This window comes from Xyrauchen texanus, chromosome 21 (genome assembly GCF_025860055.1).
Source record: "Xyrauchen texanus isolate HMW12.3.18 chromosome 21, RBS_HiC_50CHRs, whole genome shotgun sequence".
Taxonomy (NCBI): Eukaryota; Metazoa; Chordata; class Actinopteri; order Cypriniformes; family Catostomidae; genus Xyrauchen; species Xyrauchen texanus.
Window position 1 is genome coordinate 29,586,261 of NC_068296.1, and position 21,998 is coordinate 29,608,258.

The 21,998-nt window shown below is 37.7% G+C and overlaps 2 protein-coding genes across 3 annotated transcripts in view; both read right to left on the bottom strand.

The window, feature by feature from the left end:
* Nucleotides 1-7,923, bottom strand: part of LOC127661350 (transient receptor potential cation channel subfamily M member 7-like) — a 47,453-nt gene extending 39,530 nt beyond the window's left edge. Inside the window, exon 1 of the mRNA XM_052151996.1 lies at nt 7,761-7,923. Coding sequence (XP_052007956.1) covers nt 7,761-7,763 — 3 coding nt within the window. The 5' untranslated portion in view covers nt 7,764-7,923. The remainder of the gene's footprint in view (nt 1-7,760) is intronic.
* A 1,810-nt stretch (nt 7,924-9,733) lies between these two features.
* On the bottom strand, nt 9,734-21,535 carry LOC127661625 (signal peptide peptidase-like 2A). 2 transcript variants are annotated; one of them, XM_052152417.1, is made up of 17 exons: nt 21,361-21,535; nt 21,148-21,258; nt 19,652-19,834; nt 19,469-19,558; nt 18,965-19,098; nt 17,391-17,542; nt 16,432-16,528; nt 15,981-16,082; nt 15,621-15,702; nt 15,465-15,539; nt 15,057-15,113; nt 14,873-14,923; nt 12,537-12,636; nt 11,572-11,652; nt 11,330-11,490; nt 11,067-11,100; nt 9,734-10,170 (listed from the first exon to the last, which is right to left on the bottom strand). In XM_052152417.1, exons 1-17 carry the CDS (start codon nt 21,406-21,408, stop codon nt 10,133-10,135), a joined length of 1,596 nt encoding a protein of 531 aa, XP_052008377.1. In that variant the 5' UTR covers nt 21,409-21,535; the 3' UTR covers nt 9,734-10,132. The 2 variants fall into 2 exon arrangements, with proteins under 2 accessions (XP_052008377.1, XP_052008378.1); XM_052152418.1 differs by lacking the exon at nt 14,873-14,923.
* Between the last annotated feature and the right edge of the window lie 463 nt (nt 21,536-21,998).

A 21,998-nucleotide genomic window follows, 5' to 3' on the forward strand; every position in this document is an offset into this window, starting at 1 on the left:
TACGTAAGTGTCACTAAAGACTCCAGCACTTCACATAAAACACAAATCACTGTCTAATCTGATAACTGTAGTGGAGTGAATAATTAAGTAACATATGGCCTCCTGACCATATAAAAAAAAAAAAAAAAAGAAAAAAAGTCCTTTTCAGTGCCTTACTTGGCAACGCCAGCTATATCACACACACACACACACACACACACACACACACACACACACACACACACACACACACACACACACACTATATATAGTGCATATATGACGATGCATGCCAGAGCTTTGCAGATGTACATTTCTGAAATCCTGAAATTGTTATTGCACTCACTGAAGAGCCACGTGCCACTTATTCTTAATAAAAGTGTTTTTGGACTAAATTGTGACATTATTGTTTTTATGTAAACAAATAAAGGTACATTTCTAGTTTCAACTTTATTTGTACTTCAGACTTTGTTTTGTTGGACAAGAAAACTAGCTTCATAACATTTCACCCACATTTGTTTTTTGACCATGGAAAATTGGTACAGTTTAACAATTTACGGATGGAGCCACATTGAGAGTCCCATATCTCTAGAATTTAAGCATATAGGGCATTAAAATAAAGATACAAAAATGAATAAGTGTTTAAGCCAGAATCAGTAAAGATATCCGCGTTGCGGAAAACATGGACGGAACAGAGGAACCAGTCATAAAAACGGAATGTCACGAAATTGGACATATTTGGGATCAAATGAAAGTCCTAGCGTGATGATTAAAACATAAAAGGCTAAGATTGAATTAAACAAATATACAGTATGTGTGTCAAAACACTGCTTAAACACCAATCACATACATCATGTACAATATGTGGGTGTATAAATGATTAACAAGCACATTAGCCAATATAGCGAACGGCTTTTACGGAGGTAAGAACTCGACGAAAACATCCTGTTTTGCGGTAAAATGTCAAAATAAAAGCCCATTTTACCTAGACGCGTGAAATGGAAAAAAGGCGACCGAAATATATTTCTTCTGTATATGTAATATTCTGCAAAATGTAATATTCAGTGTAGTAGTAGTAATAATGATAATAATAATAAATCAATAATAATTACATTATATTTAAGCAATGTCTCACAAGCAAGAGTTTCATCACTGCTTTCATTAATATGCAGCCCTGTATTTGACCAAATAATGATAATAATATTAATCAAAATCTAATTTGGGGTTTTGGATTGTGCTGTGAGGATCAGAATAGAAGCTCTTAATTTGATAATAAGAATAATGCAAATGGTATGTTGACTCATTTAGTGTTTCCCATGAATTACCTAGACTGTGGCGGCCCAACACAATTTCCTAATGAACCAAAAATATTTGTACATATATAACATAAAAGATCACTAATGTTGTGTTTTGCGCCATTGCTTCGGCAAGGCATCTCTCACTCCTAGTCTAATGTTAACGTTATTACCAGCGGCTCTGACTAACTATTTTCAGCATCTGAGGAGCAAGTTCAACACAGATAAGCACTTTTGCTTAAATTCTTTTAAATGTATGATCTAGTCAATTTTGTGTTTTTACTTTTTGTGAACTGCATTAAACATTATCTCGTATACCATGCTTTGTGGGTGTGCTTTTTTTGCCACATCATCACCATTTATGATTAAATTACTACTAGGTCACAAAGTTCTTCATAGAGCCTCTTAAGATGCTCCAAAAGTGCAACAGATTAATGCATTTAACTTTGAAATGTACAAAGTTTTCTTACAGGGAGCAATGAGCATGCCTCCTGACCCCATAGAGGGTCCGAGGGCCACCCACCAGTCTCACAAAATCCTGTGGGAAACATGGTCTCATTTGATTAAACCTTTCTTTTAAATTACAAATGTAATTCAACTTTAAAACCTGGAATTCATACAAAATAAAAGGGAAAACATGGAATTTGGTAACAAATTAAACATAATTTGGAAAAAAAATAAACTGATTTCATAGGGCCCTACTTTAATACATCTGATTAACCTCATGCGACCCCACGTCCACATGCGTGGACATTGTATTTTGGCTTCGCTATATGCAACGCATCATTTCATATCATTTAAACGGACTGATCTCAGTTCAGGAGAATCTGGGCTGTCAGTAAAGGGCTAAAATTTTGACGTACGGAGTCATGTGACCAATCAACATGGCGTTGATCACAGCTGAGATTGTCTTTGGGAGAAATGCCAACAAAACTATATCTGGGAAGAAACCTTAAGTTTATACATTGACATCTGTTTGAGCAAAAAGATTAAAGTCTCTAGTTTCATTCGATATGCCATTTTTAAAATGTTAGTGATTTAATGCAAAACGGCACACAATGACCACGTACGTGGACTGTATGCTCATTTTCATTTAAAATCCTATATTCATTGATTCATTCATTCATTAATTAATGGATGAATACAAAAGCTGGAAAATTTTGCTTTCAGAGGCTTTATATGGAGTTAGGATGAAAATAAGGTCCATTTCAAACTATTCTGAGACCAGTGCAGACAGACAGCACACTGGACATTAAGTCATTCACTAAATAGGAAGCATCCTAAAGATCAATTTGCATTCAATCCAAACTTCCTATCAGACTATTCAAACTTCCTTGTTCAGTTTCAGGCTCCAGTTTGAACCACTCTCCATGTTTGGCAGACATGGGACACTCACAATCAGTACATAGATTCAGAATTTATAATGTGCTTGACATGTTTTGACAAGGTTTGGATGATGCTGGCCAATGAATTATGCTATTTTCTGATGTAATGTCTGTTACATCTCAAAAACATTAATAACCAACAATCCTGGAAACATACCAAAAGTAATAAAAAATGTCTTTAAATTTTCTATAATTTAAAATATCACAAATTAGTCCCACTGTCCACATATGTGGACATGCATTTTGAGGAAAACTTCATTTGAAAAAGTGTTTGCACTTTTCTTAGGGCCTACTAGTCACAAATAAAAAAGGAGATTGGAAAATACACAAAGCAGTCAAGCTCAAATTTCAGGAGGTTAAAGGCATTCCAACTTTGGAAAACAACACAAAGGAGTTTATTCTCATTTTTGGAGTCAAACCATTGGCATATAATGCAACAAGGTTTGCTGAATTCAAATTATTTTTGTACTAGACCTCCACATCTTTGTGTAAAAATACAACGATCCTGCCACCTTTCTAAGGTTGTTCGTTTTTTTACCTGTAGTTTTGCTCCAAAATTATAAGTGAAACTTTTCAGTTTACAAAAATAATTGATTACTCCGTAAATACTGATCCATACAATTTTAACATTTTAGCTTTCGTCATCCTTTGTTTATCTTTCCTCGGAAAAAGTATTAACAAATTAAGGAATTTTCTGAAATTTTGTTGTAATAGGGACCTATACTGGACACTTATTTGCAGGAAATCAGGATCACATTTTTCTGAAACTGGATCAAACTGGCACACATGTGGATCGCCCTGATCCTCACCTTCAAAACTAAATTCAATCAGTCTGAACTCTGAACTGGAGCTCTTGTGTGTTTAGATTATGTGAAGTTTCCAGCTGTCCTGTGCGTACCAGCGTCAAGCTTCTCTGGCGCAAAGCCACTAAAGAATGAGATATCACAATAAAGAGTATCGAATTAGTCAAAACACCAGCCTTTAGAAACACCCTGGTCTCTCTCTGTATTTCACACACACAACACACACACTTCTGCTGCTCAAGAGTGAATTACAAACCCTTCACATGGTCTTTCTTCAGTCTGTCTCTCTCTCTTTTTCTCGCTGTCTGTATTTTGTTCAAAACTGGTATTACAGTAATCCTAGACATGTGACTCTTTAAGTTGCTGTGTGAAGAAAAAAAATCTTCAACAATTTCTACTCAAGACACAAATCCAAAGATATAGCAACCATTGTAACATGTCCCCTCACTTTTTAGAAAGTACATCCCACCCAACCTTTATGGGAAATAAGCAATATATTTTATGAGTTTAATTTTTAATAAATGCATAAAACACTTAAGCTCAAGCAGAAACCTGCTAAATGGTGGACTGAATGAATGCACATCAAATGTTATTAATATTAATGATATAAATGAACCAAGCTGAAAAGTTTTAAATTGTGTGTCCCAAAAATGTCCAGTGGACAAATGACTCCAGAAAACTAGTTTAACAAACTTAAAAATTAGCATCTAAATAATGAGAAGCAGAACGAACACAATTCTAATGTGTGAACATTTACAAATGAGTCCAAACCCCAAAGTAGTGTAGAAAAGCAGTCACTGATGTGAAACATTAAAGCATTCAGAAACGATGAATCGTCCACAGGTTTCAGCACCACAGATACCATATTTGCATCTTAACAGAGGTAATGAAATTGAAATTTCTAACTAGGTAGCTGTATGATAACATCAGTTACCTAGTGGCAAATAAGTTCGCTCATTTAAAGAGATAGTTCACCCAAACATGAACACTCTCTCATCCTTGACTCACCCTCATGACATCCCAGATGTCATCCCAAATGAAGTGAATGGTAACCAAAACTTTGAAGCTCCAAAAAGCACATAAAGGCAGCATAATAGTAATCCATAAGACAGTGGTTAAATCATTGTCTTCTGAAGCGATCCAATCGATTTTGGGTGAGAACAGACAAAAATATAACTCCTTTTTCACTGTCCATTTTGTCTTTGCAGTTTCTAGGCACAATCATGATTGCAAGCTCAATTACACTTCCTAGAAAAATATGCATGCGCAGAGCACTAGATGGCGGTAGGAAGTGTTATCGAGCTTGAAATCACGATCGCCAAACAGACTGCTGATTTCAAGATTATAGTAAAAAAAAAACAAAAAAAAAAAAAAAAAAGTTATATTTTTGGTCAGTTTTTACCCAAACCCGATTTTATCACTTCAGAAGACATGGAATAAACCACTGGAGTCTTATGGATTACATTTATGATGATTTTATCACCTTTTTGGTGCTTCAAAGTTTTGGTCACCATTCACTTGCAATGTTTGGACCTACAGAGCTGAAATATTCTTTTAAAAATCTTTGAGTTTAGCAGAAGAAATAAAGTCATTAGACATCTGGGATGGCATGAGGGTGAGTAAATTATGAGAGAACAAACAGCAAAGCTATTAGCTTAACTACATTTCTGAGTAGCGAGTTGGTAGCTTAGCTAGTTTTTAAATCAAGTAGCTTTTCAGCTAGTGACTAGGTAGCAGCGTAGCGTTGAGAACATCTACACTGCTATATCATGCCTTGTACACGGTGTTTACTAATGCCAGTTTTGAATCAAAACTATAGATGTCATATCACAAATGAATCGCTCACCTGAGTCAGTTCTTTAACATGAATTGGTCACGCGTGAGAGCAAAGCAGTCTGAATTAGTTCACGATTCAATCTGAATACCTCAGAAAGCTTGTGCGCACTGCTGAATCATTTTTGCATGCTCTCAGTTGTCAATAAGCTCACGGAGTGTTTTATAACACATACAATAAAGATAACACTGGTTGCAGTGTATCTATGCAATAAATGGAAACAAAACCTTTTTAAAATTCAAAAAGGGTCTTTATAAAATTCAACACGTTTGCAGCTTGTAAACGACTTCTCTGGGTAAATACGTTTTCCAACCAAAAGACATATTAGCCTACATGAATATACTTTTAAAAAGTACCATGACATTACCATTTTTTACCAGTTTTTTGGACTTGTACCATTACCTGGAAGCACCATGTTAATACAATGGTATATTATATGAATGTGGTAATATAGCGAAGTACCGTGATATTTTTTAATTATCTTAAAGCACCATGTAAACACAATAGTATATGAATATGGAAATCATATATCAGTTTACCATGGTAGAAACATGGTATTCTTTGAAGTACTTTGAAGCACCATTCACATACAGAATGTTATATAAAAATGGCAATTGTATATCAATGTACCATGATATTACCATCTGTTACCATCAGAAACCACACTGTTATTGCCCAGATGTGCTCACACACACACACACACAGACACACACATTCTATGCTCTGTGCATCTGCAGTTGAAAAAAAATTAAGTAGTTTAAATGTGGCAAGCTACTTTTGGCATGTAGCTTGTAGTGTAACTTGCTACTTTTTCTGAATGTAGCTTTTAGCTTAGCTTATCTAATTTACTGTTGAGTAATTGGCATCTTAGCTAGCTAAATTTTTTGAGTAGCTTGCCCAACACTGGTGTCATTAAAGTCAAATCTAACAAAATATTCCTGCATTAGTAGACTACTTTTCGCTGCTGCAAACATGAATCATCACTCAAATGTCACTCAATACCGCTGGCTTTTCTTTACAATAATTTATGTTTATAATAATCCTCACTAGCTTAAAAGTCATGTTAGAGAGGAATCACCAACAATAAATTAGTTTGACACATCTAAGGCATCTTTACACAGGCTGCTCTGTACATGCTCAAAATTAAGTGTAAAGACGCAATGGTGCATAGGATAAAAGCCTGTAAAGCCTCTGACCCGCTTCAGCCCTATAGTTTCAAAAGATGTTCTGATGCTGCTTTGGTTCTGTTCAAATGAAATGCAGCATCAGAACAGCCTTAAACTTAATTGCTGTCATAATAGAGCATATATTTAATATTTAAAGGTATACAATCATAATATAATATTTCTATTTTCATCATTTTATATAAAAAAAAAAAACTCATACAAATATTAAATAAATTGTGATTGCAGTGTAAATACATTTAAGCATAAAACAGGCTGTGTAAATACACACAAATGCCACTTCAGATGCAGTTTCTGTGCCGCTTCTTCAGTGTAAATATGCATATTATACAGTAATTGATTTCTACAATGATCCTCACTTTAATAGACATTTTAAAGAGGAATCACCTACGATAAATTAGCGAATATAACTGCGTTTAACACATTTAGTCCTAATATTTACTGTAAATTTTTGAAATTTCACGGCATTTATTCGATTATTCGCTCGCGGTTGATGGGTCAATAATGGTCTCAAGTGACATTTCAAGCACTCCCGTCACACATCCTAACAGACACCACACAGCAGTGTCGGGATACACTTTAAAACGTATTCATTGATATTGATTAAAGCATAACAATCGTCACAATGCAGCAATTATTACAGCGTTTGCCTAAGAATGCGGTTTTAAAGAATCATCTCACCTCAGAATCAATATTTTGTTAGAATTATTATTATTACCATTGCAGTGGATACATTGTTGCTTTAGTTAATGACATATTTAATCTCAACTGTTACATCAAGCGACAGCAGCGCTCAAATACAGAGTGAGCAGCTAAGCTAATTGAAGAGTTTTCTCATAGCCGAAGGCTTCAATTCCGTGAACACATTTGATCATTATAGAGTACAACAGCAGCGCAAACATCTGTTTGTTCGCGACGCCAGCGGTTTTCAACCCGTTTGACCGCTGGTTTGCCGGTACAGGCTCGCGCGCGTCAGAGGGGCTAAAAAGCTAGCAGCGCGCGAGGCACGAGCCGAAAGACCCTCGCGCTGCGCCGCACAGCGTTTTACGCGATGCTCGAGCCGCGCTAACAGCAGTCGGTGGAGCTCCGTGACTGAAATGTCAACGCGAGGACGGCCATATAAACAACGGCCACAGCGTTCATTCCACCTTAAGCAGCCTCGGCAAGCAGAGACTTGTCACTGAAAGGCGCACTCAGTGTCAGTTTACGCCAGATTTGCCACGCAGCCTCTGGCAAACACAAGAAAACAACCACAACAACAGGACGCTATCAATGCCTACCATTCTCTTCACCGTTCAGACTCACGAAGAGCGGATCCAGGGCGTCTAGCCATCTATCGGCGCTGTGCTGTTTGGTAAGCCTCGGAAGGAAAGCCCGGTGTCGGCGGTGGGTATCGTGTGCGTCCGCTGCAGCGCCAGCGGAAGGTGGAATTTTCATACTTGTGCGAATCCGGACTGACGCGGCGTGACGGAGTCGGTTTGAGCCCGTCCCACCCGCTGAGTCAGCCCGCAGCGCGTCACATGAGCGGGGCGGAGCAGCGGCGTTAGCCGCGGGGAGTCCGGTTCCAATTCAATGTGCTTTGTATTCGCATGACAAAAAAACATATACTTGCATTGCCAAAGAAATGCAGCATAAATGCTACAAATAGAAATTACGTAAAACATTAAATAGTTATTATATTAAGTTGTGTCTCGGTAGTACCATGTCATTCATAGAAGTAGGCCTACTATGTAAATACCATGTTACATGAATATGGTAATCATTCAGTCCCATGGTATTGCCACCCGATACCATCATTATGCACTACAGTACAAACACTTTATGTTTTTTGTAAAGGGTTTTATGCCGTCAGTTGAGCCTTTATTTTTATTTTTTTACTGCACTCAGACAAGTTTCCAACACAGTCAAAACATCTGATATCTTACATCCTGGAAAATAGTTTTAGAACTAAAGGGATAGTTCACCCAAAAGTAAAAATTCTCTCATCATTTATTCACCCTCATGAATCCCAATCTTTCTTCTGCTGAACACAAAAAAGATTTTTAGAACCAATATTTAAATTATGTTTTACTTTAAATCTCTACTTTCAGAATGGGAAAGTGAAAGTGGAGATTTATAGTTTTAAAAAGGACTTAAATATTGATCTGTTTCTCACCCACACTTATATCACTTAAGAAAACATGGATTAAAACACTGGAGTCTTATAGATTGCTTTTATGCTGACTTTATGTGCTTTTTGGAGCTTTAAAGTTCTGTGCCCGGTTGCATAAAGCATCTTAAGTGTAATTTTCCCTTAAGTTCGCCCTTATGTTTCCCTTAAACCTAAGGGTATTGCAGAAAAAAAAAACCTTAAGTGTTACTTAAGTTTTATTTTACTGAAACATCATACACCCTTAGAATTACCCTTAGGTGTCTATCTTTTACTTAAGTAATCCCTTAAAACCCGTTAAGTGTTGCATAAAGCCCCTTAACTGTCATTTTCCTAAGCACAGTTTAACGTTGGGAAAACTTTACCTTAAGAGTAACGCAGACAAAAATAAGACGGCATGGCTGAATTTATGGAACCAGCTGAAGATCATTATGTGCCAAGAAGAATTTTTAGGGATAGGGAGAACCCTTTGGACCATCTTAGCGATGAAAAACTGCTTTGAGAATATCGATTTGATCGCCATTTTATGCAACCGGGCACAGATCATCATTCACTTGCATTGTATGGACCTACAGAGCTGAAATATTCTTCTAAAAATCTACGTTTGTGTTCTGCAGAAGAAATAAAGTCACACACATCTGGGATGGCATGAGTGTGAGTAAATGATGAGAGAATTTTTAATTTTTGTGTGAACTATATCCTTAAGGTATTAAAAAGTATTCATTACACTATTCCAGCACAAGAGACAAATCATTCACAAAACTGTAACATAGTAACTAGTTTCTGCCAAAGTTTATATTAAAATCTTAGTAAATGAATGTGGGATCTCCTTCAAACAGTGTTAGAAGCTTTTTGTCAATTTATTTTTAGATAACAATGGTGACTAATACAATGTTACCACAGTTTCATAGCAGAAATAGTGACTGTAGTAGCTATGGTGTTTTGGTGGATACTGGTAAATGTTTAAGGGAGTTTAAGGTGCGGTGAATGAAACCTTATTGCCAGACTTAAGAACATCAAACACACATTCTCACAGTATTTTACATAATCACGTGTACTCAACCAGACAGAGTTCTCAGTCACGGTCCGTAACAGGCCAGTGTTCAGTCATTTAAAGAGTCAGTTTTGTTGTCATTGTATTTTATTAATTCATCACAGAGGAAAAAAACATGAACTATTCATTACTATATTGTGAAAAATTCCAAGCAATATGATACAAAATGATCATGTAAAAAAAGTGAAAGTTAAAGCAAACAGCAGGTTGATGCAAAGATTTAAGGCTCCTTATAGATTCATTTTCATTAGTCAATTTAATGTGTTAATAGTCAAATGTGTGGAAAGTGTCGAAAAGTATCTCAGTTTGCAGCGATGTAATGGACAGATTCAGTGTAAAGAGTTTCATCAGTCTGAAACACTCACAACATTCACATCACATCAATATAAAGTTTATTAGTTGGCATTTCCTTGTTGTGTGTTTGAGGAAATGTATAAATCTGAGATCTGTCAGCATTCTCTTTCTCCTGCATATCCAGAGTTTCCATCTAAACAAAGAGACAAGAGACAGACATTACACTAACTTATGATTTTACACCAATACAGCAGAAAGATCTACACACATTCAGTAAAGTTTCAGGTGTTTATTTGATGTTACGGCAGAACAAATCAGTCTGCTCAGAGTTTATGTGTGTCCAATAATGTGTGGCTTACTGACATGCGCATTTTGGTGTTCTAAGCAAATTTAGAATATAAAACTATAGATAGTTTTAATCAATTATAAAACAACTGTTAAAATTAGTAATTTCTAACTAAATTCTAACTTAAGCATATGCTTTAAAATGATAAATCTCAACAAAAAGGTCCAAGTCTTGAGCGAAGCTCGTGTATCTGTTTTTATTTTTCTATTGATTAGATTTGAGAAGTATGTATCAGTTGGCATCAAATTTTACATTTTAAATAAATGTTATATGCCAAAATGAATAACCAAAACGTAATCACTTATATACCGTGAGTCATTTTCAGAGAGAATTCAATAAATCATAAAAACATATATTTAAACTATATAATTTGAAAACACCATATTCAAAGAGGTAAAAAATAAAATTCATATATATATTTTTTTTTAAATAAGCTGTAAATAAATCACTGATTCCTGTTAATTGATTGTGTTAATAAATTGATGTGTTTCTTAGAGTCTCACTGCAAACTGAAAATATCAGCCAACTGATGAACACGTGCTGAGTGACAGAGAAGCATCAGCTAACTACTCTGCCATAAACATCTACTGCACACAGAGCAGGACAATTTGCGTACTCTAGCAACGTCTTTTGGTGTACAGGTGTACTGCAGGAAATGAGGCAATAGAGAAGGAAGCTGTTCAAACAGAAAGACAATGGGTAGCACTGAGCACGTGTGATTAGAATAAGGAACTAAAACAAACCTGATAACAATGGCTTCCTGGACTCATCCAGTACCTGATGGAAAACCAAGTCACAATCAAAGTCTTATACATAAATATACATATCATACATTCACACATGCATTTACTGTACATATAAACACCTTTCACTCACACACAGACTCTTGAGGTATCATGGAAAAATCACATTCCGACTGCTGATTCTCTGCAACAATAAATGTCTTTCCATTTACTTTTACCATCCAGTCAGAAGCACTGACACAAATCCGATCAGAATGACTAACCTGGTAATTGTTACCATTCCAGAACTGTCTGAACTCCTTCCTGACAGACGCTAGAATGGAGCTGGTGAGGAGAGTACAGGGAACCAGATACAGCAGAGCGGGCTGACCCATCCTAGTCGCCAACATCACTGCAAATGTCACCACTAGACCCACAAAGTACGCTAAACACATACAACAAAACAAAAGTTATTGTTTTTGTTCCGACTAGTAGTAACATTGAAGTAACAGTACAAGACTCGTACCGATAGCGCAGGAGATGAAGTAAATTCTGCAGGAGTTGCCCATACACACATCAAACCTGTGACAGTACGCAACCAGCAGCCCTGCATGCAGAAAACAGCATTCAACACAACATACACAAACAAAAAATGTGTTAGTCCAACAGGACCAAATGACAGTCAGGTATAACTTACATGATAACTGAGCTTACAACACCATTTGCGGCAGAATGTTGATTACCACAAAAAAAATATATATATATATATATTTTATAAACTAGGGATGAGCCGAAAATAATTTCTGGGGTATTCAACATTATGCTAAAAATGCAGTTGATAGCCCATAACTTGTATTTAACCCAGAACATTCCTTTAATTACAAATAAATAAATTATTATGGTTTAATTTTAACGTAACTCCATCTTTTTTTAATAAATTTGTTTCTCCCAAATTTTGGAATGCCCAATTCCCACTACTTAGTAAGTCCTCGTGGTGGCTCGGTTACCTCAATTCAGGTGGCGGAGGACAAGTCACAGTTGCCTCTGCTTCTGAGACAGTCAATCCACACATCTTATCACATGGCTCAATGTACATGACACCGTGGAGACTCACAGCATGTGGAGGCTCATGTTACACTCTGCGATCCACACAGAACTTACCACGCACCCCATTGAGAGGGAGAACCACTAATCGCGACCATGAGGAGGTTACCCCATGTGACTCTACCCTTCCTAGCAACCGGGCCAATTTGGTTGCTTAGGAGACCTGGCTGGAGTCACTCAGCACACCCTGGATTTGAACTTGCAACTCCAGGGATGGTAGTCAGCGTCAATATTCGCTGAGCTACTCAGGCCCCCACGTAACTCCATCTTTGAGTCAGAACTATCTGGTCGGGTTCTGGTCAGGTTTGGGTCTTGACAGTTCTGGTCATATTGGGTCAGGTCATAGGGTATGTTTTATGTTTGTGATTGTGTGGAAGACTCTCTCACCTGGTACAATGATGTCACCGTAGCCAAGGATGGAGAACTGCATCATACATAGATTCTGAGCCAATGCAGAGAACTGTGGGATACGCATCACTACAGGCAACTGGAAAAAAACACACAATACTGTCTAATTGCTACACAAACAGCTTGTGTTGGAATTAGTGTCTAGAACTGAATGTTAACAACAACAAAAAACACTCATCTAGAATTTTATAGTAATAATGATTAATTTTATAGTATAATTATTTTATACAAAATATATAAGCTATAAATTAGGGGTGTAATTTTCAAATGTTTCGGTTTTACATTCATTGCAATATAGAAAACAGATATGATCAGCTCTGTTTTTCTGTCAAAGACACTGTCAGTTAATAATGAATGTTCAAAGAGCGATGTGTCCAATGTTACTCAAAAACTGCTCAAGTGAGGAAAAAAATGTTCTCCCTCTTTAGCGTTTTGCGGTGAATAATAGATAATAAAAATGCAGATCACCTATAAGCATTTGTGTGAAGCTGTCTCAATGCTATTATTGCAGGGTAAACTATTATTTCTTCCTGTTATGACGAGCATGCAAGCTGTTGAGTCATACAACAGTTTCTTAGCAGCCCCAAGTCACCTCAAGACTGAAGTTTACATTTATGATTGTCACTCGAATGTTTTGTCATTCGACTAATATCTAAAAATGTTTTAACTATTTGATGAATTCTTTTGTTTATTATCATCCACACTTTTATTTATTCCTTTTAACATGATTGATGATTAATTAAATTATTGTACAAATAAATTTAGTTGAAATTTAAGAAGTAAAATCTGTGATATGGCTGATATGAGTTCAATGGGAGACCCTTAATTGACCCTTTGCCAAGCCCCGCCCTAAAAGGGTTTCTGACAAATCCTATTTTTAGCTAAAAAAAATTAAATAAAATATGGCATTGTTTGTGGCACCCATCCATTCATTCATATGGGAAGTTCCTCAAAGCTGGTCAGAGCATACAATGGTAACCGGGGGGGGGGGGGGGGTCAATGAAAGGGTCATTTGCATTTGAAATGAAAGGGTCAATTGCATTTCTTATTTCCAAATAATTCATCCTTAAAAGTACTAAAAGGATTGTTACTGGAACCATTAAGGAACCAGAAACGTTAAGAGGAACTGGAACATTTAAATTCTTTATGATTCTTATCCCTATTTATGACCCAATATTTTCATCCTCCATGTTTTCTGTAGTTCAGCAAGAGATCAGTGAAATGTTCTTTGGTTGATTTTTGAAGATCCCATAATGATTATAGACCGACGCGACCGCCACTGCCACTCAAGAAAATCTCAAATATTTTTATTTTCGGCAGCACCTGCTTCAAGACACAGGGTATTATGGGCATGAGCAAGCCAACTTCTTAGCGAGTGTTACTACTATGTTTCCCAAACCCCGGGAGATATAGACAAAAACAAATCTCAGTAAAGTCTATTTTTTAGATAGGGATCATTATAGATAAAACTAAACTACACTGAAAGGACACAATAGAAATGGAATAGAAATAAAAATACATTTTATCTAAAATTCAAAACTATAATAACCCTGGTTGTAATTACTCTAGGATTAGGGTTAGCTGCAGCTGTTCTCTTTTCTAAATAAGCTACTTGCACATTAGCCTATGTTTGAGTGGCAGAAGAAAGCAACAAATTATTGAAATGTCAACATTGTGTTGGAGGATTTACCTATAAAAATAGAATTGTTCATTGAGTGTTGTTTTCATACACTTATAGAACATGCTTTTGTTCTGAAACCGCTTTGAAGTTTGTTCAGCATGATAATTATAAGATATTAAGCTCATTTACATACACACCAATAAGCTGATCACTCCCAAAAATCCTCTTATTTGAAACATCTGACAATACAATATAAAATGCATTTACATGACACTTAATATAATCAAGTTATTCACTGTTGATGACAAACCACGAAGACTCATGCGCACTACACTTATGCACATTGGATAAGCTGAAAAGAATGCCGGTAAAGGAGTTTATATTGGGGTATGGGCAAAAATCAACGTGTCCATCAGTTTATTCTAAAGCTGTTTATGCCGCTTATTAAGCATAATCGGTGTTTATGAACATGCATGTAAATGCACTCAATGATGAATATTGATGTAATGGCTGTGTTTAGTTTACAGTTACAATTTTAACAGATGTTATGCACTCAGTCTTAAGTCTGACTCAGCCCACTCTTAACTCAAAATCATAACGCGGGCCACACAAGATGGCTCGAAGGCCACGTGTTAAGTAGCACTGATCTAGGCAAACACACATGCAGGACACACACTCAGAAAAAAGCGCTTACTTTCTCATAAGAGGACGAGAAGTCTGCTGGAATCTCCACCAAACCATCAGTCTAGAACCAGAAGCAGAACCAGCCAGTGCTGTTAGTACCACACACACACAGACACACACACACACACACACACACACACACACACACACACACACACACAGAGAGATAACTTAACGTGACTTGTCACACTCACCTTTTCTCCACCTGCACCCGGGCCCAGAGCGACCTGCACCATGATGCTCTCTCCATTCTGTAATAACACACACATTTAAGAGATATTTCTCCTAAAAATGAAACTTCTCTTATTATTTACTCACCCTCATGATGTTCCAAACCCATCACTCATGTTCACTTTTATTGTATGGACAAAAGATGCAATGAAAGTAAATAGTGACTGAGGCCAACATTCTGCCAAACATCTTTTTTGCTCCACAGAAGAAAGAGATCATACGGGTTTTGGAGGAAATGAGGATGAGTACCAAACTTCACATTTTCAAGGGAACTGTCCCTTTAACACAATAGAGCAATAACAGAAACCCAGACTATTTGACATACGAGTGAGTGTCTATTAAACAGTGAGTGTGTATGAGGTGTCACTCACAGGCGTCAGGAATGGTGTGATGAAGACGAAAAAGACGTCGTAGAGCAGCAGCAGACTCAGCAGAATCACACAGATCTACAAGGAACACGCAAGCACACGTCAAACCTGCAGCCACAGCAGCATGTCATGGCAGCCATGAGTGAAAACATGTGATACCTTAAAGTTTGAGAGGGAAATGGTCTTCAGGAAGTTCAAACAGAACGCCACACCCAACAAATCCTGCAGAATCCATATCCACCTGACCAGAACAGAACCAGAGGAACACTGTCTGACTGACTGATTCTATGCAATTTCCAGGAGTCAGTGTACACAGGTTTACATTATATTAGTCCACTGTGAACTGTTGTGTTTACAAGGTACCAGGCAACATTTGCAACATTAGTTGCATCAAATCTTGCATTAGTTGCACCAAAGATACTTCATCAAAGGCACTTTGTTTTAACTTATTACTTTTGGACGGACACTAATTTGCAGTTTGACATTTTTTGCATTATTTGACCAGACTTTTGGGTTTACCTGTCATCGTTTCTGTAAACTCCCCAGATCACAGCCAGTGTGATGCAGACAGCTGCAAGCAGCAGCGAGCGCACTGAGAGAGTCTTCCCCCTGCAGGAGACACTGGGCACACACACACACACACACACCAGATTAAATATAGTCAAAGCCAAACTTCAGACATCAACAATTTAACAGAATCCATGACAACAGCAGGAGCTACACTCCAACAGGTATGGATTGCAGAATGTGAATTTTCGGTATGCGTGGAATACTAGGCAGTACACATTGTGCAGGATGCTGTAAGCAGAATTCAAGTATTACATTTAAAACAAAGCTAATGTGTATGTGTTTGAGAATGTGTATAAAATGTTCATGAATGAGCCAATAATGAGCAAAAGCACCAAAAAGTGTTTGTTATGGATGGGGCTATGGATATAATCATTAAATTAATTCAAGTGTGTGAATTCACCTTAGCGTTCCACAGCCCACAGCTGTCATCAGTGAATCCAAACAGTTATGGAGCGCTGTCGCTGATGCCAGACAGAATATGACGATAATCACATACACTACAGGAGATAACAACCAGTCACGGATTACATTCCTCAAATAAATTCCTGAAGATGTTACTGTCAGTCTTTAGCCCAAAGTATACTTCAGTCAGAAGAGAACACTAGGCATCTGCATACAGGACGTGTGTCATACAGAAGTTTTGTCATCAGCAGAGAGCAGCCTGATTTTTCTAGCTGCGAGTACTCTGAACGCACAGAATTCGCATGCTCCTGGAAATATTTGCACTAATTAGTGGGTCCACAAGGTGGCAACATTCACATTTGAGCCACTGTTGTCATAGAGAAGCGCTAGAAGAAGATGTGATCACCGCTAAATATCAGGAAATGAATGTGTAAACAACAACCCTGGATGTACAAGTCAAGAGCATGTGTTTGAGGAAGTCAGGAGATACCTGCATTTGTATATCTCAAGTGTGATGAGGAGGAGGGTGGGGCTGGGCCGTGAATACGCACGCTGGCCCCCAATCAGGCTAATCAGCCAAGGAGAGGGATAAGTGCAACGAGATGCGGCAGTTCGAAAGAGAGAAAGAGAGAGCTAAAGGCTGCTGCCCTGTATGCATTTATGTTTGTGTGTCTTTGTGTTTCGTTTTCATTAAACACTACTTTGATGCTTCTTCCAGTTCCCACCTCCTCCTTTCCACTGAACCCTGTTACATCAGGTCTGAAAGAATATAAAAACATCTTTATGGATGCATTGCCGGAAATAGGCCAGTGTCTAATAGCAGTTGTAGTGTGCATGCACCTGTGTATGCACAGTCAAAAAAAGGCTAGCGTTCGACTGTATGCAGACGCTAATCATTCATGTCAAAACCAAAATATGCTTTGGACTTAACTGTACGTCAGCATTGTACAAACTCACCTAGATAGTGGTAGAAGAAATACATGAGCACCAGCATCACACACATCATGCCCACAAACAGCATAACTTTGAGAGGAGAGTAGAGAGACAGCTCGCTGCTGTCGGAATTCCCATCGCTCATATCCACTGACGGGCCTACATTCTGCTTCATCCTGCCAACACACACACCGTCCCATCAGCACATGACAATATAGCACACTAGTCATATGGTCTTTTTTGTGTTACTTTTATGTAGGGATGTGCAAGAGTAATTAAGTACTCGTTCTTCACTAGCTACTTAAGTATTAAAAACACTACTGGATGGGGGCCAAGGTAGTTCAGCGAGTAAAGATGCTGACTAACACCCCTGGAGTTGCGAGTTCAAATCCAGGACATGCTGAGTGACTCCAGCCAGGTCTCCTAGCAACCAAATTGGCCTGGTTGCTAGGGAGGGTAGAGTCACATGGGGTAACCTCCTCGTGGTCACTAGAATGTGGTTCGATCTCGGTGGGGTGCATGCTCAGTTGGGCATGGATGCCGCGGGGAATAGCGTGAAGCCTCCACATGCGCTATGTCACCGCGCTAACGCTCTCAACAAGCTGCATGATAAGGTGCGTGGGTTGACAGTCTCAGACATGGAGGCTCCGCCACCCGGATTGAGGCAAGTCACTACACCACCACGAGGACTTAGAGAGCAGTAGGAATTGGGCATTCCTAATTGGGGAGAAAAAGGGAAAGAAAAAAAACTACTCGAAAATATCGCAATATCCTTTATCTTTACGCATTTGCCTGCAAGGAGCAATGCAAAATTACACTGTAGGTGTTGAATGAGAGAAGATGATAAATGGCGTCCATGCTTTTGAAAGTATGGCAATACTTCTCTATTGATTTCCAGTTCTTGTTGGACTTATGCAAACCAACAGACGAGAATATGCTTTTACGGTGGAAAGAAGTGTGCACGCAAACTGTGAAGCAGTACGAGAAACTCTGAAGTTTATCAGACCAGTACGTGTGTATGTGTGATAAATCTCTGAACACAGAGCGCATTTTATAAAAAGCACATTTTCACCACGTTTTACTGAATAATAACATGAAATGATAAAAATGTGATGGACTTTATGTAGACTCAGAGTTTAGTTTTGTGCATTACCCTCATGCTCTCAGAATTGGTTTCTATGTAAGCTCTGGGTGAGAGAAAATATTTTGGCTGTTATTTTTAAATATTTTTTGTTTTCCATTGTAATTAATGCATATTTTTCTTTAAATTTTTCCCAAAAGAAAAGCACAGTTTCTTGAAGTTATCTTATTTTGAAACTGTTCTTGGTAACATTTGTAAATAGAACATAACGTAAGATTCGCGTAGATGTCATACATGGTATTTATAACATGCATTTTAATTTAAGAATAATTGAGTACTCGTTTTTTGTGGGTTAGAGTATTCGACAGTGTCCGTTCCCATTCATTTCATCACCATTATATGGAAAATAGCAGCACGAATATGTCTGCTAAATCTAATTTTGAGTTAATCAGAAGAAAGGATGACATACTGGTTTGGAACAACATGAGGGTGAGTAAATAATGACAGAATCACTCACTTTTCCGCTGCTCCACTCCAGAAGCCTCCCATGACCACCGTAAACACAGCGAGCAATAACATAACGATGATGCTGGTATCAAACAGCGGTGCAGGTGGATCGTATAACCTCACCTCCATTCCATCTGGAAAAACCTGAGAGCAGAGATTCATGACCAACATGCACACAGAATGGATGCTGCCTTAAAATCGGTATGAATAGTTCCTATTTCTGAGTTCGGAATTAATGTTGTGCATTCAACTCATTTTGATGGATGCATTGGGGAATCTTGTTCTCTCTTTTTCAGGAACTGACAAAGACAGATACCTTTTTAGAACCAGAGAGCAAAGGATGTGCCTAGGTGTGTACAGCAGCTCTGTTGCTAGAGCACAGCACAAACTAAAATCTGTTAATTACGACACTGTTATGGCGTTCATGTGTGCTCATCTCGTTAATTTGATCATTGCATCGTGAATTGAATGCAGCAACAGTCACACAGAAGATCAGAGTCACATGGTTCTTTACCTGCATTGCATCCAGGAACTCCCGATACCTCATGAGGGCCAGAGGAATCTTTAATTTAAAATGGTCTGAGTCGTTCGCAGATGGAGTCAACTGGTGTAAACATTAGGTTTTAATGAGGAGCTCACATTGATGTTTGTGGTGTTTAGAAGCAGTAACAGAATGAAGGTAAATTCAAACTCTTACCATACTCTTAGTGCTGGTGATCAGCAGTGCAGCTGCACCCAGTTCATGAGCGACTTGTGCTTTTGTGCTGTATTCACACTCCCCTCGCATGACCGCTACAGCCTGGCCCTGAAGAGAGCCTGGGGTCATATTACCCAACTCACACAGGAAACTTGATGTCAGGTTCACTAATGGGTATGGTTGCTTCACATGCGCACACACACACAAACACAAACAAACAAACAATTACACACTAAGTACAACTAAAACTGGTTCAATAGAGCTGTTTAGGTTGTAGTCCAAAAGCCCGGAAGAGAATTCACCATGGGTTCCCTCTGGATCTTCCTATGGGTTTTTATAATGGGAGTTTTGGATATATGTGTAAAATAAGGTCTGTGGTAAACATTACTTGACGATACATGGACACATGCTCTACAACATAAATTACACACTTTTATTCTTCAAAAGTGAATTTTGAAGCTGTATTGAATTGCATTTCTTTTTTTTTTTTTAAACACAGCACTCCAGTTAGGCTTCCTAAGCAACCAATTGGCCCGGTTGCTAGGGAGGGTAGAGTCACATGGGTCAAAATAATGTGGTTCTCGCTCTCGGTGGGGTGCGATGAGAGTTGTGCGTGGATGCCGCGGAGAATAGCATGAAGCCTCCACATGCTCTAGCTCTCCACGGTAACACGCTCAACAAGCCACGTGATAATATGCACGGATCGATGGTCTCAGACGCGGAGGACACTGAGATTCGTCCTCCGCCACCCAGATTGAGGCAAGTCACAACACCACCACGAGGACTTAGTGCGCATTGGGAATTGGGCATTCCAATTCCAGCAGCTTCAGAATTCACATTTGAGGTATAAAAGTGTGTAATTTATGTTGTAGAACAAAATGTCCACCTATCGTTAAGTAATGTTTACCACAAACCTTATTTTACTTCGAAATTCAAAACTGCCATTATAAACCCCATAGGAAAATCCAGACTTCCAGGTTTGCCTACAACTAAAAAATAGACATTTTGTCATATTTTCGTACCCTCACATTGTTCCAAACCTGCCTTTCTTTCTTCTGTCGAACTCAAAATGAAATGTTTAGCAGAATACTTACCATTTATTTTCATCACATTATTTTCATTTTTTTCCATACAATGAAAGCGAATTGTGACTGAGGCTGTCATTCGGCCGAATACCACCTTTTGAATTCCATGGAACAGCGAAAGTCATATGGGTCGGAACAACATGAGAGTGATAGAACTGATGACATAATTAACATTTTTGAAGTCAATTAGTCCTTAAGTTACTAATACTCGCACAGTAGTTTTATGTGGTTTTATGCATTATAATTACATTTACTTTAGTTTACAATTAATTTTATGAATGCCTTTGCTTTTAATTTGAGTCAGAAACTCTGAATGGTGAATACATTCACTTTAATGTGATTCTGATTGTTTCAATGTTAATTAAAATCTATTCAGTTGAATGTGTCGATGTTGTGTTTAAATTCACTCACAGCTCCAGTAAGTGAGTGTGAGATGTTGCTCCAGGAGGAGTTGTACACCAGACAATATTGTCTAACTGTAGATCCATTAGACACATGTAGAATCGCCTCCTGACCACCGACCTGTGAAGGAACACACCAAATAAATTTAATTAATCGCCATTAAAATATGAGTCCCTACTTCAAAAAGCTTCAGGTTTGATTTGATTTAGTTTCATGTCTTACCTGACAACAAAACATAATCAACGCGAGGAATATCACATTTACTGCCATTTTTAAGCATCTGGTCAGATGTCCTCTTCTTGTCTTACTTTTAAGAACCGTAAATTTACTGTCTGAGTTTCGCTTCTGTCATGTTTATTTTGTGAAAATACCACTTCCGCGTTCTGCCGCACAATCACGTGACAGAGACGCGTCACGCGTTTCTGCCTACGAAAACTTCCATACGAACAAAATAAATCCATAAACATGCGTCATTTGTTTTTGTTGCATTTGTAATACTTCATGCATAATAACAAAAAATACCGTTGTTTAGCTCTACTTGATATTTTTATTTTATTTATTATAGTTTTATTGTATAATAAGTTATTATGAGGGTCATACATTTGTTAAACATATACATATTTTAACTGATGCTTGAACAGTTCCCAGCTAAATATAATAAAATTATTTACCACTAATAATATCAGAACAAAATTATATATATATATATATATATATATATATATATATATATATATATATAATTTGTTCTGATATTATTAGTGGTAAATAATATATATATAAATAACTATATTTATGAACTCGCACAAGACTGTCGTTAAATATGAAGGTTTGGTAACCCCAGAACTGTGCCAACACAA